At 39.9% G+C, this 26,659-nt stretch overlaps 1 protein-coding gene across 7 annotated transcripts in view; it reads left to right on the top strand.

The window, feature by feature from the left end:
* HUWE1 (HECT, UBA and WWE domain containing E3 ubiquitin protein ligase 1) overlaps window positions 1-26,659 on the top strand; it is a 152,271-nt gene that overhangs the window by 102,753 nt on the left and 22,859 nt on the right. For 4 of the 7 annotated variants that reach the window (XM_052663674.1, XM_052663676.1, XM_052663675.1 and 1 more), the window contains 22 exons: window positions 9-104; window positions 682-951; window positions 2,005-2,157; window positions 3,722-3,849; window positions 4,074-4,155; window positions 4,839-5,015; window positions 5,488-5,647; window positions 5,938-6,296; window positions 8,709-8,904; window positions 10,089-10,256; window positions 11,751-11,896; window positions 12,312-12,378; window positions 14,324-14,538; window positions 17,649-17,860; window positions 18,315-18,497; window positions 21,030-21,202; window positions 21,555-21,703; window positions 22,456-22,531; window positions 23,351-23,449; window positions 24,040-24,173; window positions 24,360-24,528; window positions 25,828-26,056. In XM_052663674.1, coding sequence (XP_052519634.1) covers window positions 9-104; window positions 682-951; window positions 2,005-2,157; window positions 3,722-3,849; window positions 4,074-4,155; window positions 4,839-5,015; window positions 5,488-5,647; window positions 5,938-6,296; window positions 8,709-8,904; window positions 10,089-10,256; window positions 11,751-11,896; window positions 12,312-12,378; window positions 14,324-14,538; window positions 17,649-17,860; window positions 18,315-18,497; window positions 21,030-21,202; window positions 21,555-21,703; window positions 22,456-22,531; window positions 23,351-23,449; window positions 24,040-24,173; window positions 24,360-24,528; window positions 25,828-26,056 — 3,641 coding nt within the window. Of the gene's footprint in view, window positions 1-8; window positions 105-681; window positions 952-2,004; window positions 2,158-3,721; window positions 3,850-4,073; window positions 4,156-4,838; window positions 5,016-5,487; window positions 5,648-5,937; window positions 6,297-8,708; window positions 8,905-10,088; window positions 10,257-11,750; window positions 11,897-12,311; window positions 12,379-12,452; window positions 12,456-14,323; window positions 14,539-17,648; window positions 17,861-18,314; window positions 18,498-21,029; window positions 21,203-21,554; window positions 21,704-22,455; window positions 22,532-23,350; window positions 23,450-24,039; window positions 24,174-24,359; window positions 24,529-25,827; window positions 26,057-26,659 lie in introns of all 7 variants that reach the window. The other 3 variants (XM_052663677.1, XM_052663673.1, XM_052663678.1) reach the window with 3 other exon arrangements.

Genomic DNA, 26,659 nt, shown 5'->3' with positions numbered 1-26,659 from the left:
CTCTTTAGGATCTGAGTATGTCTGAAGAGGACCAGATGATGAGAGCGATTGCCATGTCTCTGGGACAGGATATCCCAATGGATCAAAGGGCAGAGTCACCTGAGGTAACTAGGAAACGGGGCTTCCAAGAGGGTCTGACACAGTGATCTTAGTGTTTCTATCAACATTCTGCTATTACTGTTGGGTAATTGCTGGAAATAAAGTCTAAACAAAGACATGGGAGTACTCATTCATCCCAACCTTGCCATCACTAGTCTACATTACATTGACCTGAAGCTTTATATGAAACGGATGAAGCATTAATATTATTGTCAAATAAGAGGCCCAAAATGTACTTGGTAGTGCTCATTAGGCCAAACTTGGCTGTCTTTATTACCTTGGAATCTAGGTAATAATTACTACCTACAGAGAATGCAGGACAATTGTCTACAAATGATTTTTGTGGGAGGTGATGTCAAATGATGCACATAAGTTTCCAGCACTTTGAGGATTGGAGGTGTCCTGCTGTCTTGCCTTAGGCTGTATAGCTGCCTTTATACTCATTGCCACATCCTAATGAATGTACCACCTGATTGAGGAGAAGGTAGAGAATATGTGGTAGGGCAGATATATTATTAGAGTCTCCTCACTTTCTTCCTTCAACTGTACCATATCCTCTCACTCTTCCTTCCCTGCCTCTAGGAAGTTGCTTGCCGAAAGGAAGAGGAGGAACGGAAAGCTCGAGAAAAGCAGGAAGAGGAAGAGGCTAAATGTCTAGAGAAGTTCCAGGATGCTGATCCATTGGAGCAAGATGAGCTCCACACTTTCACAGATACAATGTTGCCAGGCTGCTTTCACCTTCTTGATGAGTTGCCAGACACTGTATACCGAGTGTGTGATTTGATCATGACAGCAATCAAACGAAATGGAGCAGACTATCGAGACATGATTCTGAAGCAAGTAGTCAATCAGGTAAGTTCTCCAGGGGCCAGAAAGTCTTTGAAAGGAAAAAACAAAGCTCTCTTTTTCTGTGTATCACTTCTTAGATTCATCTAAAATGTCAAAAATGTTTCTCACTCTTGAGCCAAATTAGGCCCCCTGAACTAACTAAATAAATGTTTTTCCCTCTCCTCCTGTGTAATAATCTTTTGACAAATGAGTCCCCATTTTGATAAGTAGTTGTGACCTTTTTGTCTTTTTTAAGCAGTGTTTTTCTCGTTATGAAATTAATGTATGCTAGTTGTTGAAATATAATAAGAAATAAACCACCCTAAATTCCCACATAGCCAGTTAACATTTTGGTTATATTTCCTTTACTTTTTTATGATTTATTTATTTAAATCACTGTAATCTTATTTTATACATTTTTTTTAAGTTGAGAGACAGGAAGAAATTAAAAACTGATATATTTAAACATAATTTTAGTGTATGGAAACATCACAAGAGTAAAAGTCAAACTGGATAAAGCTTTTTCTTCCCCACACGATATGACCAATCTTTAGTTATCTTTATATCAAGAGCTTATAGAAGTTTGTTTTAAGAAAACAAACCTTAATAGAATGGAGCAATTATATAAAATTCATTACAAGAGCTTTTCAACATGCATACTAAAGCATGACCAATGTTTCTAACATGCTGAGGTTTTGTTTGTTTGGTTTTTTTTCCTCTGTTTTTCATGATAATTCTGAAGCAGGTATAATGAAAGATTTAAAGTGGGTAGAACCTTGTAGAGTTGACTGTATATGTGCACCAGAAATTTTTAAAATACTCATTGTTTAAACTTAGAATTTAGACTTCTTGTAATCTAGTCTTAAAATAATTTTTGGAGGTGTTTCTTTAATAACATACATCTTCTTTTGATACAGACACCAAATGCCTATAGTAAATATGTTAATATTTACCCAGTCTCCTTCAATGAATGTGTTAGAGGTAGAGGGGGTATTTTACAAGGTTGAGAATGTTTTGACAAACCTCATCATACTCTATCTACAGTTATTTAACTTGGCTCCTTTCCTGCTTTTCTAGGTGTGGGAAGCTGCTGATGTATTGATCAAAGCTGCTCTTCCCCTGACAACAAGTGACACAAAAACTGTATCAGAGTGGATCAGTCAGATGGCCACTCTACCCCAGGCCTCTAATTTGGCCACTAGAATCTTGCTTTTAACACTGCTTTTTGAGGTAAGATTTAGACCTTTTGGTCCCTGTTATTCATTCATCAAAGAATCATCAAATACCTACCATTTGAGACACTGAAGAAGGTATAGAGAAATGTAGGACATGTCTGCATTTCATGAGCCTACAGTTTCTGATAGGCTATAATGCACGTGTGTGTGTGTGTGCTGTCACTCAGTCATGTCCAACTCTTTGCAACCCTATGAACTGTAGCCTGCGAGGCTCCTCTGTCCAAGAGATTCTCCAGGTAAGAATTCTAGAGTGGGTTGCCATGCCCTCCTCCCAGTTATCTTAAGTGTAAAATACAGCATTCTGTGCTACATGAATGGTAATAATCTTGAGTTCAAGGAGGTCAGTATACGTCACTTCTGGATAATAAGAGAAGTGCTTCTCAGAACAAATGTTAATTAATTGAATTGGGTCTTAGAGGACTAGAGGATGGGGTGTAATTAGAAGAAGGTACTTAGAATGACTGTAAGTTGTGGATTTCTTTTGGCTTCTCTGAGGAAATCTAATTAGCAGTGGGGTAGGATATGGAATTTGGTAATAGATGTCAAATAGAATCTAACTTGTCTTTCTGACGTGGTTAATCAGCAGATTATTTGAGGTAAAGTATGTTCTTGTTCCAACCAACATAGGAATTAGGAGGCAACTAACCTTGAACAAGTGACTCTTCATTTTTAGCTTATCATGTTTAATGGTAAAACCTGGATTTAATGGAGTAAACCCTTTATAGCATATTGCGGTTAAGTACAATATGTGTCATACTTTATGTCTACAGTCTTGGGGCTTTCCTTTATAATGGAAGTGGTGATTCTTATTATATAATGCTTGTGAATAGATACTTGTGGGAAAGATTGCAAAGTTCTGAATACTGGGGGTCCCCAATAACATTATAATGAGAAATTACTCATGAACCCCCCGCCCCTTTTAAAAAAAAATCACAAATGACAGTCTTTCTTCTGGTCTTTTTTCCTATACGTTTAAACAGTCAGGATCAGAATGTTTAGAAAGTTTTGTGTTCTGTCAAGTATTATATTATGAATATTTACCATGTCATGTATATATTATTCCATCTTTTCAATGTCCCCTAGTTTAAGTATCACCTATTGTTGGCCATTTATTTAAATTATTTCCAGTTATTTCCTGTTACATCAATAATGCTTTATGTAGCCCCTGTAAGAGGAACTATTAACTTTGTTGCTGTGTTTAATTATTCCATCTTGGATGATTATAAAGGTTCTCTGTAAATCAGAAGCTTTTAAGGTAGCCTAGATGACAGTTCTTAATGATATTAATCATACTAGTAATAGTTTCCACATTAAGCACACACTAATGTACACTCTGTTGGCAATTAACCTGGAGATATAAACATTATTATTCCCTTTGACCCAAGAGGAAACTAAGGCCTAGAGAATTTAAGTAATATATCTCAGATCACACTGGTAAGTGGTGAAAGTGGAATTTGAATTCAGCCAATTCCATTAGTGTTCACTCTTGTTTTATACCGTAGTAATCCTTGAAACTAAGTAGAAGTTGGTATTTTTTTTCTCTTTGATTAATCAATCAGGAATTGAAGCTACCTTGTGCTTGGGTGGTTGAATCTAGTGGCATCCTTAATGTCCTAATCAAACTCTTGGAAGTGGTTCAGCCCTGCCTACAGGCCGCCAAGGAACAAAAGGAGGTCCAGACCCCAAAGTGAGTGACCCTGTATCTCTCCTGGTTTCATTTCTATTTCTCTGGGCCTTTGGGCCCTCAAGTTTAGGACTTGAATCATGCAGTTTCCTGGGGCATGTATGGGATGAATCTTGGATACCTTTTATGGTTTGAAAATTGTGCAGTACCTGATAAAATCAAGATAAGTTTTCCCATGTTGCACAAGTTTCTGGTTTGCCCAGAGTAAATCATTTCTTCTGTTCTAGGTGGATCACTCCAGTGTTGCTCCTGATTGATTTCTATGAAAAAACAGCCATTTCCTCAAAGAGGAGAGCCCAAATGACTAAGGTACATAAAACAGTATATGTTTTATATACCGTGTATATGGTGAGCAGAACAGCTGAGCTTCTTGAGGCAAGAATAGACCAGAAGAGAATATGGGATAGTGGTATTAAGAAAAATGTAAAGCTCTCTGATCAAGGCATAAATCTCTTGAGGGATCTTAATAGAGTTCTCTTCTGAATTGGAAGTTAGAATTTAGTTTTTTTTTTATGGAGCTGCTTGCTAAAAGGTCCAAGAATTTACCCTGGAAGTAAATGTTAAAGTTGTGTGCTGTTTCTGGAGGAGGAGTGGCTCTTCTGTTATGTGAAGGGCTGAGTGTGCAACAGTTCCTCCAAAAGCAAGTGCTCCTTATATAAAAATTATATATGCCACATCATCTCAGTACCTTCTCAGAAACAGAACTTTTGTTCCAGTACATCTAAAATAATGTTTACCTTTTGTGGAAAATAGTTGGAAACGAAAGGATCACAGGATAAGAGTAGAGAGTGTTTTGTTCCTGTGAAGAAGCTCAGGGATGTGAGGGATAAGGTATATGAAAACTTATCTCTTGGTTTGCAACGTAAAATAAATGTCCAGTATATTTCCTTTTCCTGGGTTAGTTTTAGCAAAGAACACTGATGAAATTACTGTTGCTTCTAATAGTCAACATTATAAGGAAATATAGTAAAACTTTGTGCTCTTGTATTTAGTACCTACAGTCTAACAACAACAACTGGCGCTGGTTTGATGACCGCTCTGGACGTTGGTGTAGTTACAGTGCAAGCAACAACAGCACTATTGATTCTGCCTGGAAATCTGGAGAGACAAGTGTGCGTTTCACTGCAGGCCGCAGAAGATACACTGTCCAATTCACTACAATGGTACAGGTACATGTTCACTCGATGCCGTAAACTTGATTGAAGGAGGGAATGTGCTAAGTATGCCTTTCCATTTGTTTCTTCCAGAGCCAGCAGTCCTGACATATTATAAGAACAGTATTACCATTACTAAATGGGGTATAGTTTTCAGAGAACTGAGTCTTTCTAAAGCTATGTTTTAGGCCAGGAGTCTTGGCAATTTGATACTGTCCCACCTGGAAATCAATTTAAGTGTTCAGTCAAGGATTAGGGAGTTGTTGGGATATGGTGTCTGCTCTACTGGAAAGTTTCATAACTTGCTGTAGGGCCTTGTGTATGCCACTCTCTTTCTTAGGACCTTCGGGCTTTCTTTCTGTAAATAATAGGGATGGGATAAATTGCCAAAATTCCTTCTTGTTATAGCATTTTGAGTCCCAATTGCCCTATTTCCCCTTACAATTCTTTTTTCTGTAGAGATATTTTTGTCTGCTTGAATTCCTAGGTTAATGAGGAAACAGGGAACCGGCGTCCTGTGATGCTGACACTCCTGAGGGTACCACGGTTGAATAAAAATTCTAAAAACAGCAATGGACAGGAACTAGAGAAGACACTGGAAGAAAGCAAAGAAATGGATATCAAACGTAAAGAAAATAAAACCAGTGGTATGGACTTTCAGTTTTTGAATCTTTCAAGGAGGGTCTTATAATAAAGCTAATGTTCCTTTATGGCTTAAATTCTGACCAGTTTCATCATGAGTGATTTCTTACCCTTCAGATTGCTTGGTGACTTAAAGATACATAGTTTTTGTTTTTATATGCTTTTTCATCTGATCTTTGAATTGGTGTTTGGTATATTTGTTTTAATAGCACCCAAGTATTTGGTTACTTCAGAGGGAGAGGATGGAAGGAAATGTAAAGTTAACTGTCTGAACACTTACTTCTCCCATTTGTAGATACCCCCTTGGCCCTAGACAGTACAAATACTGAAAAGGAGACAAGCCTGGAAGAAACAAAAATTGGGGAGATCTTGATCCAGGGCCTGACAGAGGATATGGTGACTGTTTTAATCCGGGCCTGTGTGAGCATGCTAGGCGTCCCTGTGGATCCAGACACTTTGCATGCCACCCTTCGCCTATGCCTGAGGCTCACCCGAGACCACAAATATGCCATGATGTTTGCAGAGCTGAAGAGTACTCGCATGATCTTAAATTTGACCCAGAGTTCAGGCTTCAATGGGTTTACTCCCCTGGTCACCCTTCTCTTAAGACACATCATTGAGGACCCCTGCACCCTGCGCCATACCATGGAAAAGGTGAGTTTTTGGTATCCAGTGGGGTTTAGCTTTATATCATACTTCGTTCTTCTTGGTCTCAGGACAGATCAACTTCTGGTTCTTCTTCGGGTATATAGCTATGTGTTATATATATACTCTGCCCAGCAAAATTTCCCAGCTGTGTCCTCAGGTGCTTGCTTAGATATGATAGATAATCCCATTGAGTGACATTTTAAAAGTACTAGAAAATAGGACTTTTTTACCCCTAAATTACTATAGTGATAGCTCTTATCCAGAAAGTCCTCTTCACTTAGCCTATTTTCCAACCATTGTGTTTTGGGGATTGTAAAAATGAAGTTTATCCTTGAATAACAAGTTTGAACTGCACAGGTCCACTTATATAAAGATTTTTTTCGAATAGTAAACACTAAAGTACTACCACAATCAGTTGGTTGAATTCGCAGATACAGAACCTCAGATATGGAGAGCCAACTAAAAGTTATCCGTGGATTTTCAACAGCATGGAGGGCTGGCGCCCCTAACCTCCGCAATATTCAAGCGTTGATTATAGTAAAGTTTTTGGAATGTTTATTACTGGGAAAGCTCTTTACAAATACACATTGTGCACATGAAAACTGAGGTTTATATGTTAATTTTAGGAAACACATAAAGCAATAGAAGAAAGTAATTACAAAAATAAAAACCTTTATGACATCAACTTAAGACTTCAACAGAAGGGTTAGGGGCTAACATCTTACTAGTAAGACTTTTTTCCCACCCTACTTTACAGACTCTTCTTTACTCTGCTAATTCTTCGTCAGCAATCATCAGGTGAATGTTACTGAACTTCACTACCAATTTCCTCTCTTGGAACATTGTTTCCCACGTTTATATGTAGTGTTGATAGTCACATTTTTGTGCATAGCTTTGTCACATTTACAATTGTTTTTCTTAAATGCTTAGAAATTAGATCAAAAGGTATAAATTATTTTGGTGCCACTTCATACTTCTTTGTGTATATGCGTATATATCTCACATTCTTCAGATAATTCTTCCTCAGCCAGCTTATTTGATTTCACCTGATAGGAGCAAAGCCAAAAGAAGGAGGGCTGTTAAAGACAACATGTACATTGATCCAATGTTAGGAGACAGCCCAACAGAGAAGAAACAACTACATACACAGTATTCTGACTTAAAAACACTTTTAAAATGTTTAAAGCTTAAATAACTTTTTTAAATGCTAGGAAAAAATATATAGGTTCTTGTTGGACGACATAAAAGTTTCTAAACTTAAAGGAAATTTTATTTGGGGGTATAGGGAACAAAGGAATATCAGTGGTAGTTTTAATGTATCAAGTGGCAAAATGTAAATGCTTGATAATATCCACTGCAGGTACGGGAGTGGAGAACTAGGCATACGCCTACTTTTTGTAGGAGTGGAAATTGATACAACTACATTTGAGGGTAATTTGGTATTGTCAGTTTAAGATACTCTTTGACCTAGAAATTCTATGGCCAAGAATTTATCTGATAATTAAAGTCAAGTATGCCAAGGTACATATACAAGAATGTTTACTGTAGAACTGCTTGTAATATCAAGACTAGACATCCAGTGTCCTACAAAGGACAGAATAAATTAACAATGGCACATAGTGGAATTGCATTTTTCTGTATTTAAAGAATGAGAGTTATTTTACGATTTGGAGCCTGACAGGCAAGATAATGGAGGTTATTATGCTAAACTGAAGAGTATGGCTATAGTGTTTACTATTGGAAAAAAATCTCCATATAAGTGGACCTATCCAGTTCAGACCTGTTAAGGGTCAACTGTACTTATACAACCTGAAAAAACAGTGTTTGGAAAATAGGCTCTTGGGTGAAGTAATCCTACAGGGAATGATCTTTAAAACATGAGTTTGGTAGAAGGTGTCCTAATCCTTACTAACAAGTTTTAGTTCAAGAAACCTATACTCCTGGCTGTCACTATCCAAGACTGATGATTGACTTTGAAACTTTAGTTTTGTTCTTATACAAAGTGGGTGTCAGTATTACCTATTTTTAGAGTTTGAACTATTCTGATTTAAAATTGGGATGGCATGTGGGAAGGCTCAGAACTGGCACTTAAATTTGAGAGCTTTAATTTGGAGGAATGATCAGTGATCTAGATATGTTTCCCAGTTTCTATAAGGATTGTATATTGTCTAGTCTAATAGTTGATAGTTTGGGGGGTATGCTGAATGTTGTAACTTTTTTATAAGCCACATATTTTTGAATTGTGGAGGACTAAAATTCAAAAGACCCAAGTGTGTCTTCCTCCCAAAGATCAAAAGGCTTTCATCCACTGTCTTGAGGGAGAGCTTGGTTGGTATTTTAATCCTTGGTAACTCTTCCTAGAATGTAGTTTTGTTTTAGAAAGTGGTCTTTAATCAGGAGTGTCCTCCTCTTTACTAGGTTGTTCGCTCAGCAGCTACAAGTGGAGCTGGTAGCACTACCTCTGGTGTTGTATCTGGCAGCCTCGGCTCTCGGGAGATCAACTACATCCTTCGTGTCCTTGGACCAGCCGCGTGCCGCAACCCGGACATTTTCACAGAAGTGGCCAACTGCTGTATCCGCATTGCCCTTCCAGCCCCTCGCGGCTCAGGAACTGGTAAGTTTACTCTTCTCCTAGCCTTTGAGACATTGAGGTCTGTGGCTTAGTATAACTCAAAAAATTTTCTGTGAGGAAGCCTGTAGCTTGGAAAACTTCCTTAGGCAGGCATTGGGACATTGGCTTGTTGATCAAGTGGGTCAATTCAGAGGTAGGTAGTTCAGCAGCTTCTCTGGTCTTTGCCCTGTAGTAATTCCTGCCAGAGATGCCAAGAACTCATTCAGTCTAGTCCTTGCCTTGAAAGAATTTAGCTTGATGTGACAACAGGGATTACAAACGGAGTGATTGGTTTATAGGCAGAGTGATAATTGAGGGATAAGTGGACATGTGATTTATGCAGTAGAAAGTATGCGGTATCATCAATATAATCTTGCCAAAAATATTCGAACTATAATTATAAGGAAAAGGTTAGATGGGTACAAATTTGAGACATTCCATAAAACAACTGGCCTAGACTCTTTTCCAAAATATTAATGTCATGAAAGGGAAAAAATGCAAGAATCTTGTAGCTAAAAGGAGATGAGAGAAACCAGCAACCTTAATGGGATGCTGACTCTAGATAAAGGAGATTTGGAGAAATTAGAATATTTACTGTGTAAAAGATAATATAATTGTATCTGTGTTAAATTTCTTGAGTATTATTGTATTCTGGCTGTGTAGGAAAATATCCTTGATTCTTGGATTCGGGTAGACATATTTAGGAGTGAAAAATGGTGATGCTAGATGAAAAGTATATGGATGTTTTTGTACTAACCTTTCAGCTTTTCTGTGGGGTTTGGGGTTTTTTGGTTTGTTTTTTAAATTAAAAGTTGGGAAAGGGACTAATTATTTTGGGAGCCCCAGCCTGGCCCTGCCTGTGCTCGGCATTTCTCATGCGTGGTCTCTCTTAATCCCCAAATTTTCAAGAATGAGAAAATTGAGATTTATTGAAATAATTTGGCCAAGATCCTGTCACAGAACTTGGTTTTAAAACCAAATGTCCCCAAATCCTGTATTCTTCTTTTACTATTTGATACTGCTGTATTAAATCATATGGGATTTAGGGAAGGTAAAAGCCAGCTTTTCTATGTAGACTCCTTGAGCATTGTTTGGAAGTGGCCCTCCACTTCTTAGTCTTTATCAGTTACCAAATATAGGTACCTGTTCATTATTGACTGACTTTTCTCTGTCTCACTTTGACTTAGCTTCAGATGATGAGTTTGAGAATCTCAGAATTAAAGGCCCGAATGCTGTACAGCTGGTGAAAACAACCCCTTTGAAGCCCTCACCTCTGCCTGTCATTCCTGATACTATCAAGGAAGTGATCTATGACATGCTAAATGCCCTGGCTGCATACCATGCTCCAGAGGAAGGTATGTAACTAGCCCACCTGAGGAGGCTGGCACTTTGGTTAGGTCACTTTAACCAACCCATGGCTTAGTGAATACTGAACTATTTCCCCATGCTCTAGGAATCAAGATGAATAAGACACATAGCCCCCTTCTCTGAAGAAGTTAATAGTTATACAGTATGAATGATAACAGTCTGACAAAGGATATGACCAAGGAATGATAAAATGCCGACAAAGGTTCATATAGTCAGAACTATGGCATTTCCAGTAGTCATGTGTGGATGTGAGAGTTGTACCGTAAAGAAGGCTGAGCACCGAAGAATTGATGCTTTTGAACTGGGTATTGTAGAGGACTCTTAAAAGCCACTTGGACAGCAAGAAGATAAAATCAGTCAATCCTAAAGGAAATCAACCCTGAATATTCATTGGCAGGACTGATGCTGAAGCTGAAGCTCCAATACTTCAGCAAAATCTGATGTGAAGAGCCGACTCATTGGAAAAGACCCTGATGCTGGGAAAGATTGAGGGCAGGAGGAAAAGGGGACGACAGAGGATGAGATAGTTGGATGGCATCATCAACGTAATGGACATGAGTTTGAGCAAACTGGAAGATAGTGAAGGACAGGGAAGCCTGACGTGCTGCAGTCCATGGGGTTGCAGAGTTGGGCACGACTGATGATTGAACAAGAACAAAAATGAATGATAAGAATAAGGAGATTGCCCAAATCGTTTATATAAGACTACATCCTATACAGGCAAGAGTGAACAAAGTTTAAAAAGGAGATAGTAGCATCTTATGAGCATGTTGAAAATAAAATACAAGTCATCTCTAATGTTTTCATTCTCATAAACCATTTTTGTTGCCCAGGATTACAAGGTGAGGCTAGGCTTCCTGACCTTTGAGACCACCATCCCTATCTTTTGTCCTTAGTTAAGGTGCTGCTTTTAAGTACTGGGAAAGTGATAAATGAATTGCTTGGAACCCAAGGTTCTATTCCAGTCAGATACTTCTGGATTTTATTCAGGACATAACTTATTTGATAGGTCCCACAGAATTGCCAAAAGTTAAAGAATAGTGCATTTAGCAAGTCAAGAAAATCTGAGTCTTTACTTCAGTGCTTTTCATTTATATAGCAGTCTGATCTTTATAAAGCTTCTTGCTTTTCCCACAATTGGAAAACCTTTACCCACCTCCTGAACTCTCCTCCCTGCTAAAAAAGAATAATCTAGCTATTTATAGTATCCATTTATTGACTTCCCACTGTACTAGGCAAAGTGTCAGGTATGTTCATTTAAGCTTAGTAGTGATAGCTAAGGACAGTGAGGAGACTAAATTGCCTATGATCACAAAACTATTGATAGAATGAGGCTTTCAATCATGCTCTCTACATTTCTTGATCATAGCCTATCAATATTACTACAGAGACAGTTGTAGCAACTTGGAGGAAAATTGACCAAGCTACCAGATGGGCATTAACATTGCATAGTCTAAAAAGTTTTGTTTTTGTCTTTCTAGCAGACAAATCTGATCCTAAACCAGGGGGTATGACTCAAGAGGTTGGCCAGCTCCTGCAAGACATGGGTGATGACGTATACCAGCAGTACCGGTCACTTACCCGTCAGAGCAGTGACTTTGATACACAGTCAGGATTTTCCATTAATGTAAGTCAGTTCCAGCCTTCAATTTTCCTTCTCTTTTTGGTACCTATTATGGGATAAAGGGTTATGCCAAGAATATTTCAAAGCTGTTAATTTTGATGTATCTATAAATTATCCATTTTCTAAAAATGAAGATTGGGTTGTCCCTGGGATTTTCTTTTTTCTCTTTGGATTAAAAATGTTTCTTTAATTCATTTTTCATTCTCATCTTCCTCTGTTCTCTTTTCTGCCAATCTTCTAGTGGCTGTTTATAATGATACCTTCCCACAGGTTATAGTATATAGATGGGAAAGGTGGTTAAAAGATAGACAAAGAGAGTCAATAACATTTACAGCCAGTACCCTGAAAAGGAGTCCTGCCACTTGGGGACAATTGTCTTTGAAATTAATAATGGCTCAGAAGTTTTCTTCTTCCATAGAGTCAGGTCTTTGCTGCAGATGGTTCCTCCACTGAGACTTCCACATCTGGGGCATCCCAAGGAGAAGGTAATGGGTTTACTTTTCTCTTTTCTTCTTATTCCTTGAGAGGACAACTTGAAGAAACTGGGTGTCCTGGACAGGCAGTAGAGGAATACAGGCATAATTGTCATGTTTACTTGCCTAAGTGATCTTTCTCGGGGGTGAGCTCAGCATTCTGTAAACAAAAGGTCCATCCCAGTTATCTGAGACCAGATTAAATCTTTATATTCTTCAGGAATGCAGGAATACATGCAGATCTCCTTAGAGCCAGCAGCTCAGGACTGTAGGCCTCATTTCTTGCCATTGCTACCAGCTCCAGAAATTACAATGCTTTCTATAGGGTCTTTAGAAGACTGCCATTTGAATACCCCAGTGAGAGCTGGTACAGCACAACAGTGTTATTAAGGAGCATCCATTAATGACCAGAGCCAGGTAAATCAAAGACCCTGGGCCCAAAGGGCTCAGGCCAGCTTTCTGTATCAACGTTTTCACCCATGCCTGTTTTCTTATTGAGCTCTATTCCATTTTTTAGTATGGCATCCTGGCCCTGCACCCACCCCTCATTATATGCTAAAATTAATGGAACTGACCATAAAAAAGAATAAAATATTGCTATTTGCAGCAACATGGATGGAATTGGAGGGCCTTATGCTAAGTTAAATAAGATAAATACAAATATTGTATGACATCACTTTTACATGGAATCTAAAAAATAAAACCAGTGAATATAACAAAAGAAGCATACTAACATACAGAGAGCAGGCTAGTGATTACCAGTGGGGAGAATTAGGCGGGGGCAGTATAGGGGTAGGAGATTAAGAAATTCAAACTATTGGGTATAAACTAAACTATGAGGATATATTAGGGAATATAGCCAATATTTTATAATAACTATAAATGAAGTATAGCCATTAAAAATTGTGAATCACTGTATTATATACCTGTAACTGATATAATTTTGTGCTGCACTGCAAGTCAAAAGGAAATACAATGAATAAATAAAGCCAATGGAATTGTAACTTAACTAACCCAGTAGTGGTTGCTATGGTAACATCCTTTAGTTCTCTTCTTGAAACCTCTGCATATATTTCTTTTGGTAGCTTCCACTAAGACTTATTATAGAACCCTAGTGCCAGTGACACTCTCCTAGCTATAACATTTGCATGGTGGATTCTTGCTTTCTAGCAGTTTCAACAGAGTCCATTGGCTACTTGCCAAGAATTAGAGAAATGAGAGAAATGTCCTGTGGATGAGACAGTTCAAGAGCTGCTGCTTCTTGACAGGAAAGAGCTTTGAAATCTAAGTTAAGATGTTGTCCTTAATACCAGACTAGTCCATGGAGATAAGTTTAAAAGGCTAATAATAAAATATTGGTTAGTTCATTATGTTGACTTACTGCTGGTATGTAGTATATAGTATGGATGATGGTACTATCATTCAAGGGAAACATTATTGCCCACTGTGTGACAGACTGTGTTTTTGTTTAGTCACTCAGTCACGTCTGGCTCTCTTTGCAACCCCATGGATTATCTCCCACCAGGCTTCTCTTCCCATGGGATTCTCTAGGCAAGAATACTAGAGTAGGTTGCCATTTCCTTCTCCAGGGGATCTTCCTGACCAGGGGATCAAACCCATGCTTCCTGCATCAGCAGGTGAATTCTTTACCAGTGATCCACCAGGGAAGCTGTGTTGCACTATAGGAGACACCAAAATGAATCAGATTTGTTCCCTGCACTTAAAGAATTTTGTCTAGTGAGGGTAACATGCACTGTTGTATTTCTGGAACATTATAAGAGAAGGGAAATGGCAGAAGATGTGTGAACATACTGTATCCACAGATTACATCTGAAACCTGACCATCTTAGTTATCTGTCCTTCTACTGCAGTAGAAGTGATATCCTTTCCACCGAAGACTTGATTTTGCCAATATTCCTGTGTGGAATTGAACCAGTGTTTGGCTCCTTTTCAACAGTGTCAACTCCGGAGGAGTCTCGGGATGGGAAGAAAGACAAAGAAGGGGACCGGGCCTCTGAGGAAGGCAAGCAGAAAGGCAAGGGCAGCAAACCTTTAATGCCCACCTCCACTATTCTTCGGCTTCTGGCAGAGTTGGTGAGATCCTATGTTGGTATTGCTACGCTGATTGCCAACTACAGCTACACTGTGGGCCAATCTGAGCTGATCAAAGAGGTAATATTTCTAATTTTTGCTTAATATTTTATACTTGCATCATTTGGATACCTGCTATGTGTTGGATACTTTGCTAGGAACCCATGCATGCTAGCCCAATGGTGAGAGGCAGAGGCCTCTTAAGACATGTTAATGAGCTCGCCTTTTTTTCCATGATGTGGAGCCATCAGGCTCACTTGCCAAGGAATGAGCTGATTACAGTTTATTACTTTGTTTTGTAGAAAATCACTTGGTCTGCATTAGTAGAGACTACAAAAGGCAAGGTTGTAGTCAAACCAGTCAGGACTGCTAATATAGTCATCTAGGGTAATATAGGATATTGATGAAGCTAGAGGGGGAAATGAATGAGTTGAAGAGAGATTGTAACAGTAGAAATGGATGAGATTGGATTTGGAAGGTAAAGGTGAAATCAAGAACTCAAGAGATGTTTCTTGTTTTATGTTTTTTTATCTTTCATTAGAAGAGGAAATGGTTCAAAGAGAAAATGTGGAATATGAGAGGTATCTGTGGGTCACCTACGTAAAGGTATCTAGGAGACAGGAGAATAAATGAAATACACAATATTGGTGTTTATCTTCCAGATGTATTCACACCTGAGCAAAGACACCTGATGTGGTAACAGTATTGGTAATAAATAGAATATAAAAGCCTAAATGTTCATCAGTAGAGCATGGGAAAGAATGAAGTCATATTTTATATGTCCTGATACAGAATTATCTTCAGGTTGTATTTTTCAAGTGAAAGGGAACTTTAAGAAACCATATCATGTTCCCATATATGTAAGAGGGGTGCCCACGGAGGGTTTTTCACAAAGGAGACCTTATTTTGGCAGTCACATAGTTATTTTATGGTTAGTAAACAGTAAAGGGTGTGAGTAGAACAAAGGCAGTCATGTTGCAGACAGAGAATCTGAAAGTAGCTGCCATTTTTAAGCTATTTTTATCTTAATCCAAGCTTTAAAATACATACCAAAATACACAACTCCTAAGTGATTCACCAATTAATTTTTCTTGGATGACTACCACTCAAATAAAACATTACAAACCCCACAAAAGCTACCCCATGCACATCTTTGCACATCTCCCCTTCTCCTTTGAACTTCCATAAACTCACCATTAGGACTTCCCTGGTGGCTCAGATGGTAAAGCGTCTGCCTACAATGCAGGAGACCTGGGTTCAATCCCTGGGTCGGGAAGATTATTTTACATTCATAGATTGACTTTGTACTTTATATAAGTGGAATCTTATAGTATGTCCTGCTATATCTGGCTTCTGTTGCTTAACATGTTTGCAAGATTCATCTTTATGTGTAGTTGTAGTTTATTTTCATTGCTGTATAGAATTTCATTATATGAATGTAATACAATCTTCTTATCCATTTTAGCACTTATAGACATTTGGCTAGTTTTCCTTTTAGAAGTATTAAAAAGTAGTACTGCTATAATCACTCTTATACATGTCTTGGTGAACGTAAATTCATTGATTTTTGTGTGTGTGCTACATATATAAATTCATAGATAAATTCATATATTTTCTGTTGGATGGTATATGCATAGGAGTGGAATTGCTGGCGGTCTGTTAAGCTTTAGCAACTAGTGTCAAGTTTTCCAGAGCAATCATGTCAATCTATATAATCACCAGCACAGCCCATAGGTGTTTGGATTATTTCACCTCCTTGCCAGTACTTGATATTCCTGTTTTTCATTTTAACTATTCTAATAGGTTCATACTGGTATTGTATTGTGGTTAAAATTTCCTGTCTTTCTTGGCTATATTCTCTTTTGTGAAGTGTCCAAGTCTTATTCTTACTTCTTCTGAATTCTTTATATATTCTGGATATAAGTCCTTTATGGAGTGTGTGTATTAAATATACATTAGACATTTATTTCAAAGCTTATGCCAGTTGTAGTTATAATAATAGCATACTTGTGGAATAGGACATTTAATTGCAAATTTGTGCAACTTAATATGTGTCAAGTGACCTACTTCCAGCTGTATATTCATAGGTGCTTTATAGGTACTATTGATAATCCTCACCTCAGCACTGCAAGGTTGTTAGCGTTGCTGTCCTTAAGAGAAAAAAGAAGGCTCAGAGGGGTCAATAACCTGCTCATGACCACACTGCAGAGTAGCAGGACTAGGATTAGAGCTCAGATCTCTGGTTTCAAATCCATATTCTTTCCACTCAGTCATGAATACATGATTCCACTCAGGAATTGTCACCCAAATTGCAAGGCTTTTATTCCAGTTTTTACTGATAATGTTATACTTTTATTCACAATATTGTTTTAACTTTGTGTTTTATTCACTACTGGGAACTTTTATCTCTAGTAGTTCTGTCTTAACCAGGGTCACCCTAATTTCACAGTGCCTAGAATTCTTCAATGCATTTTCTGAATTGAGGTAAAATACACATAAAACTAAGCATTTTAAAGTATACAGTTTTGGGATTTAGTGCATTCAGTGTTGTGCAGCCATCATTTGTATCTAGTTCCAAAATTGCCAGTATGTTTTGATCCAAAATCTACTTGAATGACAACAGAGCTAAGTTTCTAAGATACAGAATTAACAAGTCAGAAATCATTCTTAGAGGTTGGGGAGTCTGACTTAATTTTCTCCCCTATTATTGGGCCTTTTTTGCTATTTTAGGTAACCCTGCATTAAATATTTCTGCATATCCATATCTGTGACTGTGCTGTGTGTTTCTCATCCCCTGCCAATTTTTAGCTCAGGGTCCTGGGCACATTGTAGGTTTCAGTACTACAATTTATTAGAAACTGTGGAGTAATTGTAGCATTGAATTAGGAAATCAAGGCTTGAATCATCACCACCGCTGACTTAAGTTCTTTGTGCAAGCCATGTTTCTTTGGGCCTCAGATTGATGAAGATATGTAAACTTCTGAGAAATGAACGGAATTTGGAAGCATAAAACCTGTATTTGTTACTCACTTAGCTTGCACCTTTAAGGCTTGTTTTTTTTCATCTATAAAGTGGGCCTGATAATCATTAACTGAGTGAGGATCAGTTCTGTGTGCATGCATCTTGTTGATGTGCAAACAGTATGGCATAATTATGCTTATGAATAAATGTCATGATTAATGACTTTTCAGGACTGCAGTGTGCTAGCTTTTGTCTTGGACCACCTCCTCCCGCATACCCAGAATGCAGAAGACAAGGACACACCTGCGCTGGCCCGCCTGTTCCTCGCAAGCCTGGCTGCCTCAGGGAGTGGCACAGATGCCCAGGTGGCCCTTGTGAATGAAGTAAAAGCAGCCCTGGGAAGGGCACTGGCTATGGCTGAGAGTACAGAGAAACATGCCAGGTAAAATCCATGCCTGACTTAGTGCTGATAACCAATAGCATCCCCTAACTCCATTCTTGGCCCATGGAATTCCTTGCACTTGAACAAGAGTTCTGGTCATACTGGCACTGTACAGTCTCTGGTTCTCAGATAATTCTAGTGCTGCAAAATACCCAAAGGACTAATGACACTTGGAGGAAGTTGGTAAATGACTTAGAGGAAAAAAAAGGGATGTTTCCTTCTGTTACTAGGGTCTTCAAGCAAAAAGTGGAGGAGGTTATTCAACTTTACTTTTTAAAATTATGTTTGAAGAAAATGAAGACTGCCTCCACCCAGGGAATGAGTTCTTACCTGGTTAGATGTTACTTCCAGATGGAAACACAAAGGGAAGAGGGTTATCTGAGGCAAGTTAGTGAAGACTTGGCCTAAGAATGGGCTGTGTTCACATGAAAGAGATGTCAAACTTCTCTCCCAGACTTCAGGCAGTGATGTGTATCATCAGTACTATCATGGAGTCCTGCCCCTCCACCTCCAGCTTCTACAGCAGTGCAACAGCCAAGACCCAACACAATGGCATGAACAACATCATTCGACTCTTCCTGAAGAAGGGACTGGTTAATGACCTGGCCAGAGTGCCTCACAGCCTGGACCTGTCCAGGTAAAATTATTCCTGAGCTCCAGCCCCAGACTTTTGCTCTCTCTTTAATCATGCTGCATACTGCTCCATTTGCCTAGTGTTTTATGTATCCTTGTCAGATAAGTAGTTAGCCAGTATGATAGGGAAAGTTTGGGTGTAGGTGGAAACCTGAGTTCTTGGTATTGTTGCTTTTAATTTTAAGCAAGGCACTTTCCTGGGGTGGGGGCAGGGCCCTTCATTCTCTCATCTGCTGCAAACTCAAGAGTTGGACTGGATCAATAATGTTTTTTCCAAGCTGTTCCCCCTCTTAATTATTAATTATGGACCTTGTATTACATCTGGTTACGTCCTGAGTCTGTTGTACTAACACAGTTCCTTAATTTTTTTAAAATTTTCATTTTATTGCTGTTGTTCATGAACTAATTTGTTGAAGTGACCAGACCGGCAGAATATTTTTCCTAGGTTTGATTCGCCTGGTTATATGCATTATTGTTTAACTTGTTCCCTTTATTCCTGTTTGCTATAAATTTGGAGGTAGAGACTTAGTGAAGCAATTTAAACACTACTGGCTAGGTTATATCATAGATGGTGTACATCTCATATTGTATCAGAGGGAGATGCATCTCTTTGAACTGCCATTTAGTCATGGTAAGATTGACCGCTAGGGTAGAGTGATAGTCATCATTGTACTATTATATTTTTCTCCTTCTTAGTAGAAAAGAAACTGTGTTGTTACTTTCGCACTGTACAAATGTCTAGTTCCCTATTAACCATGTTCCTAGTGAATGGTCTTAACACCAGTTGATAATCATTGCCTGCATCTTTTAATTTCTTAGAGGGTTATCAGTGACATCTTTCTAATTTCCATCATTCCTTCTGTTATTAGCTGCTATCTTTCTGTGATTATAGCTCCAGTTCAAGAGGGAAAGTTGGTTACCCTATAATACAGTTCCTACTAAAAAGAAAAGATTAAAAACTTATTTTTTTCCCTTCAGTCACCAGTCTTGAGAGTAAGTCAAAATGGAGTAACCAAAAATGGGTTAAAACTCCACCTCAAATACAAACTCTGGCTTTCTGTTTTCTAAGTAGTAGTATGGACTCAGTGAATTTTCCTTGATTTTTAAAATCTGATTGAATTATTTAGATCACTACAGTTATCCTCTGCATGCTCATCCTTCATGCTCTTTTTAATTACATCTTTGAGCTTGTGGGACCTCTTCAAGCTGGCTTCTCTCTCCTTTTGATAAAACCTCATCAACTTTTTTAAATATTTAAAACTATGAACTCAAAGTAGTATAATGAGCACTGTATGCCTCACCTAGATTAACCAGTGGTTAGCATTCTGAACTGTCTGCTTTATTCCTCCCTCCCTTCCTCTTCATGAGCTAAATTGTTTAAAGTTTTTTATAAACATGACACTTAACCTCTGAACACTTGAGCATGTGTCTCCTAAGAACAAAAATTCCCTTACATAGCTAAAATACCATCATTACCTCTAAGAAATTTACCATTAATATAATGATACTATATACTTCATACTAATATATACCCAATTATTTCAAGAATGTCTTTCTCTTTATAGCCTGGGGGGAGAGTGTGTTGATCGAGGATCCAGTGAGCATCACTCATTGCACTTGATTGTCATGTATCTCTTATTTTTTGTGATATTTGACTGTTTTTAAGAGTCCAGAATATCAGATGTCTTATAGAACATCCCATAATCTAGATTTGCCTAATTGTTTCTTCATGGTTAGATTCAGGGTAAACCTTTTTGGCAAGAATACTACATGGGTGGTGTTTGCATTTCTTAGTGCTTCACATCAGGAGATGCACAATGCCAATTTGTCCCATTATTGAGTGATGCTAAGTTAGATCACATAGTTAATGGTTAGAACTCCCCTTTGTATTAACAAGGCTTCCTTGGTGGCTCAGATGGTAAAGAATCTGCCTGCAATGCAGGAGACCTGGTTTCAATCCCTGGGTCAGGAAGATCCCCTAGAAAAGGGAATGGCTATCCATTCCCGTTCTTGTCTGGAGAATTCCATGGACCGAGAAGCCTAGTGGGCTATATATAGTCCATGGGGTCTCAAAGAGTCAGACACAACTGAGCGACTAACATACTTTGTATTAACAGGTCATCTGTGAGGTGATGGCTTTGAGTTCATGTGAATATCCTGTGCCCTGAAGATTTTTTTAACTCAATAGTTTTGGCATTCATTAGTGATCTTTGCCTAGATCACTTAACATTGTTGGTTGCAAAGTGACAGTTTCCTGATTTTCTTGTTCCTGTTTATTAGCTAGCATTCTTATAGTGTATAATCCATTACCATCTCTATTTTTGTTTGATGCTCGGATTTGGCCTGTGGTAATGACCCCATTAATTTTTTAAAGCCTACTTGATTTTGAAGGCCATTTGGCACAACAAGTTGTCTCAGGCTCACCTTTTACCTTCCATGCTCCATTCCTGGAATCAGTTGTTACTCTGATGAGCCTCCATTCCTTTTAGTGTGGATTTCTGTGCTCAGTTCATCTCTGTATCTTCCTTTATCTCAGTCCCAACATGGCCAACACAGTCAATGCTGCTCTGAAGCCTTTGGAAACACTTTCCCGGATTGTGAACCAGCCCAGTAGCCTTTTTGGCAGTAAGAGTGCTTCTAGCAAGAGCAAGTCTGAGCAGGATGCCCAAGGAGCTGCTCAGGACTCTAATAGCAACCAACAGGACCCAGGTAGGGAATCAGAGCCAAAGGACTGGAAAGCTGTCTGGGTGGTCATAGTTATTTTATGGGCATGACATCACAGCTGTTCTGGCTTGGTATTGTTTCCCTGGGAACTTGCTGGCCTTCCACAGATCTGTCATAGTAGTGTGGGAATCTGCCCCACAAAGAATTCCTTAAAATTGCAGCCTTGTTTGGCTATCCTCACACGTAGCCTTGTCTTTTCCTTTGTCACCCATTCATTTATTCTCTGAGAACTCGTAAATTTGCCCAGGGAAGGGACTTTATTGTTTTCATGCTTTCCTCATGGTGCCCCGCACATAGGCACTCTTTGATTATTTTGCTGGTTGGTTGACTGTTTCAGGCGAGCCTGGGGAAACAGAAGTGCAGGAGGAGGATCATGATGTCACTCAGACAGAGGTGGCAGATGGGGATATCATGGATGGGGAGGCTGAAACCGACTCAGTGGTGATTGCTGGGCAGCCTGAGGTGCTCAGTTCACAAGAGATGCAGGTAGGGAGGCAGATCACCCAGCATATACCCCTATTGTGGTGCTGAACCAAACCCCCAACTGGTGTGGGTGGGTGAGTACTTTAGCTCCTTGCCATTAGCTGTCTGTTTTCCACAGGAGCACAGATAATATGCTTCATAGATGCTCAGTAAATGTGTTTGAATCATATTAAATGAGGGGTTGATACAGGGCCAGGATGCCATATTATGAAATGGAATTGATCTCAGTAAGAAAACAGGCACAGATGAAAAGTTGACACAGAAAGCTGGCCTGAGCCCTTTGGGCCCAGGGTCTTTGATTTACCTGGCTGGTCATTAATGGATGCTCCTTAATAACACTGTTGTGCCTATAGCACCAGCTCTCACTGGAGCATTCAAATGGCAGTCTTCTAAAGACCCTATAGAAAGCACTGTAATTTCTGGAGCTGGTAGCAGTGGCAAGAAATGAGGCCTACAGTCCTGAGCTGCTGGCTCTAAGGAGATCTGCATGTATTCCTGCATTCCTGAAGAGTATAAAGACTTGATCTGGTCTCAGATAACTGGAATGTACCCATTTGAAAGACAGTCTTGAGTGTGGGTTGGCAGCACATGGTAGTTTCTGTGCTCTTAGCACCAAGTGTGTGGTGCTTATGTAACATCCTCTGTCACATATTATCCTAGAAATATATGCTCCCTTGCTGGCTTTTTTTAGGGTTTCAGCACTAGCACAATGATAGACTTGTGTGCATCCATATATATGTTCTATTTCTCTCCAGGTTGAGAATGAGCTGGAGGACCTGATAGATGAGTTGCTTGAGAGGGATGGCGGATCTGGGAACAGTACAATTATAGGTGAGAGCCCCAGAACTGAGTATAGCCTCTTCCTTTGCCTCAGTCTCTCTTGGGAGGACCCTTTTTCTCATCATCTGCTTGCTCAGCTCTGCCTAAGGGCTCATAGCCAGCCTAGATTGCTGCTTGTCTCGATGTTGACGGTCTTACAGATGAGAAATTCACAAGCCATCTACAGACCTGTGGCTGGTCTGAAGTGTTGCCTGTGTAGGGGAGGCGGAGGGGGTGGCCATCAGTATAGATAATACATCAGGCACATCAAGAGTGTTTATTCATGGAGGCTTAGAGGAGGCTATAGAGGCTGTAGGATGAGAAAGCGCTTTCCTTTCTTCAGTGAATCCAGGGGCTTTCTGCCTCTCAGTTTCAGTAGTGTAAAAAGAGTGAGTATTCCCTAAGGATAGCCCTTTTTACAACTCAGGGAAAATGACAAAGGTACTCTACTGTCACCATGCTCCAATGGTATATGTTACTGGTTTTTATTTTATTGATGAAGTAAATCAAATGATAAACTGAAGTAGACATGTATTCTTAAATTTGACAAGGCTTTTTCACACCCATTATCCTCTGTGGTTTCACAGTTAGTGGGATTGGCAGGGCAGATGTGATCATCCCATTTTACAGATGAGGAAACTGAGACTCAGATGGTAAAGTGACTGGCCAAGCTCACCTAGCTAGTCAACAGCAGTGAACCCAGGTCTTCTCCCTCATCCAAAAAAAAAAAGAATGGATATCTGCTGGGTGTACATAGCTACATTAGGTGCACCCAATCTGGAAAGGGAAGTCCTCTGTTGTTCAGTGAAGGCTCTGCTCTGTAACCTTCAGTGAGCAGAAGTGGAGAGGATGAATCACAAGAGGACGTGCTGATGGATGAAGCTCCTTCCAACCTCAGCCAAGCTTCCACCTTGCAGGCCAACCGAGAAGGTGAGAGTGCTGAGGCCAGAAAGGCCTCCCTTCTTGCCCTGCACGTCTGACAGACACTACACTAGGGTTTTCCTGGAGGCAGCTGCCCACATGTGCAAAATAAGGAAGCATCTGTCTGCATGCGCTGACCTACACCATCCACTTTTATCCTCATCCAGTTTTTCGAGTAACATGTTACTACTGCTTGCCCAAAAGTCTTGTCACTTCTTACTTGGTTCACTTTCTTCTCACCCACCTGCTATCATCGCTCCAGATTCCCTTTTACCAATAAGATGCAGTCAGTAGCAAAGTAGGGCTGGAAAGGCAAGAGGGCACCAATAGACTTGGCCAAGTCCTAGACCATGGCTCCTCAAGCACCACCCTATAGCCAGCCTCCACATTCAGCCACGTGGCTCGGCATATTGATGCACTGATTGGCACTCTTAGGAAATCGGGGCTGGCTCACTAAGTCTGTAAATCACCCTAGATCTGGTTCTTCCTCTCCTAGAGTCAAATATCCCATCACCTTCCCACTCAAATCTGCTGGCCTGCAAAGTAGCCTGTTTTCTAGCTACTCAGTATAGTCCTCCAATGTGCTCCCTTTGTTTTAGATTCCATGAATATCCTGGACCCTGAGGATGAGGAGGAGCACACTCAGGAAGAGGACAGCAGTGGCAGTAACGAGGATGAGGATGATAGTCAGGATGAAGAGGAGGAGGAGGAGGAAGATGAGGAAGATGATCAGGTGAGGGGGGACTGTGTTTGGGTTGGTTCAGACAACCTCTTCCATGGGAACACAGAGCTGGAGAAAACCAACAGTCCGGGTTGCTAGCCTCAGCACCTCCCTCCCTCATGTGCAAATGTGGCCATGACACCAGACTTCAGAAATCCTTACCTCCAGCAATTCTCCATCTCCTATTTTCCCCTTAAGGAGGATGATGAAGGTGAAGAGGGAGATGAAGACGATGACGACGATGGCTCTGAAATGGAATTGGATGAGGATTACCCTGATATGAACGCTTCTCCCTTGGTCCGATTTGAGCGCTTTGACCGGGAGGATGATCTCATCATTGAGTTTGACAACATGTTCTCCAGTGCTAGTAAGATACAGGGGCTCAGCTGGGTTTTATCTCTTGATTCTTATACCCTGAACCAGAGCAGCTCTCAATCTGATACAGAAAGCACTTCTTTTCTTAGCTGATTTCCTGGGGCAAGGGATATCTGACTCCATCTCTCTCAATAAGTATATGCCTAGAAGAAGAAATTATGAGAGGCTGCTTTTGTTCTCGCCACCTCAGTAAATAGGCAGCCAGTTTAGAATCTGAACAACTTGATGATTTGCTTGAATTAACAAAAAAAAAGAGACCAAGGCTGACTGCATCAGGCACTCATGTGCACATTACAGTGATAGGGCAATAACTAATCCTTATGTCTATAACACTGGATTCTTGAGAGTTTGGATGGACACCTTTGAGCTTGGCATTGGGGAGTAGATTTTGAACATATTCACTCTGTTCATCAAGGACGCATCTTTTCAGAGGAGAGAGTGAATCTCTTCCCTCCCTCCTCCCCCATCAATATCAAAGTTCCCTTTTAGATTCAAGTTCTTAAACTGTCTTGAGAACGCAGGTCTTTACTCCCAAATCACAAGCACAATATAGCAGAAAGCACTGAACTGTTCTGGTCTGTTGTCTTGGCCAAGTAGTCTCTTACCTCTTTGAGCCTCAGTTTGTCACCTGTAAATGAAAAATGTGGAAAAAATGGGGTGGATTACATAATTTTCAAGATACTTTCTATTCTGTGGTTTTCTTTGCATTTTTGTGATTTCCATCAGTCTTTCTTATAAGTTGAGCCTCTGTCCATTCAGCAAATTGAACAAATATTTAAGGAGTGCCTACTGTGTTCTAGGTACTAGGGATATAGCAACCAAAAAGAAAAGAGTCTTTTTCCCTCATAGAAGCTTATGGTCTATTAAGAATTATGAGTAAGCAGGCATTACATTGTAGTATGGTAAGAAAGCACAGAGTAAAGGCCCATCTGTAGAATCAGAAGTAATTTCTAGGCCAAGAACAACAAAACAGGTGAAAAGTGGGGAGAGGTGTTGTCAAGGTGGAGAGAACAGCATGTTTCTGAGGTTCCAACAAGCATCACTGTGGCTTAGTGTCAAGAATGAATTGGGATAAGGTACTACTTAGGAGACTGTTGCAGTATCTAGGTGAGAGATGGCAGCATAAGCCATGGTAGTATCAGTGATCCTAGAAGAGGTGTGGGAATGAGGGAGAAAGGACAAAGCTCAGGTTTCCGTGTGAGGAAGTAAGGCCCAGGAGACATGGTTCTGCCTGAACAACCATGGAGAAATTTCTTTTTGGCACTGATCCCTTTGCATATTGTCCTTGCAGCAGACATCCCCCCATCCCCAGGAAATATCCCTACCACCCACCCACTGATGGTACGCCATGCAGATCACAGTTCTCTGACACTGGGCAGTGGCTCCTCTACAACACGTCTCACCCAGGGCATTGGGCGCAGTCAGAGGACCCTGAGACAGCTGACGGCCAACACAGGCCATACCATTCATGTTCACTACCCTGGGAATCGCCAGCCCAATCCTCCTCTTATACTCCAGAGGTGAGTTACAAGGAAGATTATTGGGTTCACTGAGCTTTAGCATTGTTTTGATCTGACAGTATAATATTCTTGTGACAGACACAAATAATGTATTTGCCCTGTTTCTTTGTGGATTACATGTGCAGCCTTTGGGGAAATACCAAATTGTATAACATGTTCTTTTGCTTGAGTGTCCTGTACATAGATTCAGCAGTCATTAAGCATCTCATATGATAAGCTTAAGCTTATGCTATACTTAGCACTTAAGATAGAGTCAGGAGAGGATCCCTGCCCTTAGGCTTAGTTTCTCGCACTAGGGAGAAACAATTTTTAGAGGTGAAAGGAAGAAGTATAGATGTCATAATGGTCAATGTACAAATAGTAGTGGGTGTACAAGAGAGATATTATACCCTAACCCATGCTGTGCCATACCGTGCTAAGTCGCTTCAGTCATGTCTGACTCTGTGCTACCCTATGGACTGTAGCCCACCAGGCTCCTCTATCCATGGGATTCTCCAGGCAAGAACACTGGAGTGGGTTGCCATGCCCTCTTCCATGGGATCTTCCTGACCCAGGGATGAACCCACATGTCTTAAGTCTCCTCCATTGGCAGACAGGTTCTTT

The sequence above is a fragment of the Budorcas taxicolor genome, chromosome X (assembly GCF_023091745.1).
Source record: "Budorcas taxicolor isolate Tak-1 chromosome X, Takin1.1, whole genome shotgun sequence".
Classification (NCBI taxonomy): Eukaryota; Metazoa; Chordata; class Mammalia; order Artiodactyla; family Bovidae; genus Budorcas; species Budorcas taxicolor.
Note: the sequence above shows the minus strand (reverse complement) of the source record. Positions and strands in the feature narration are given on the sequence as shown.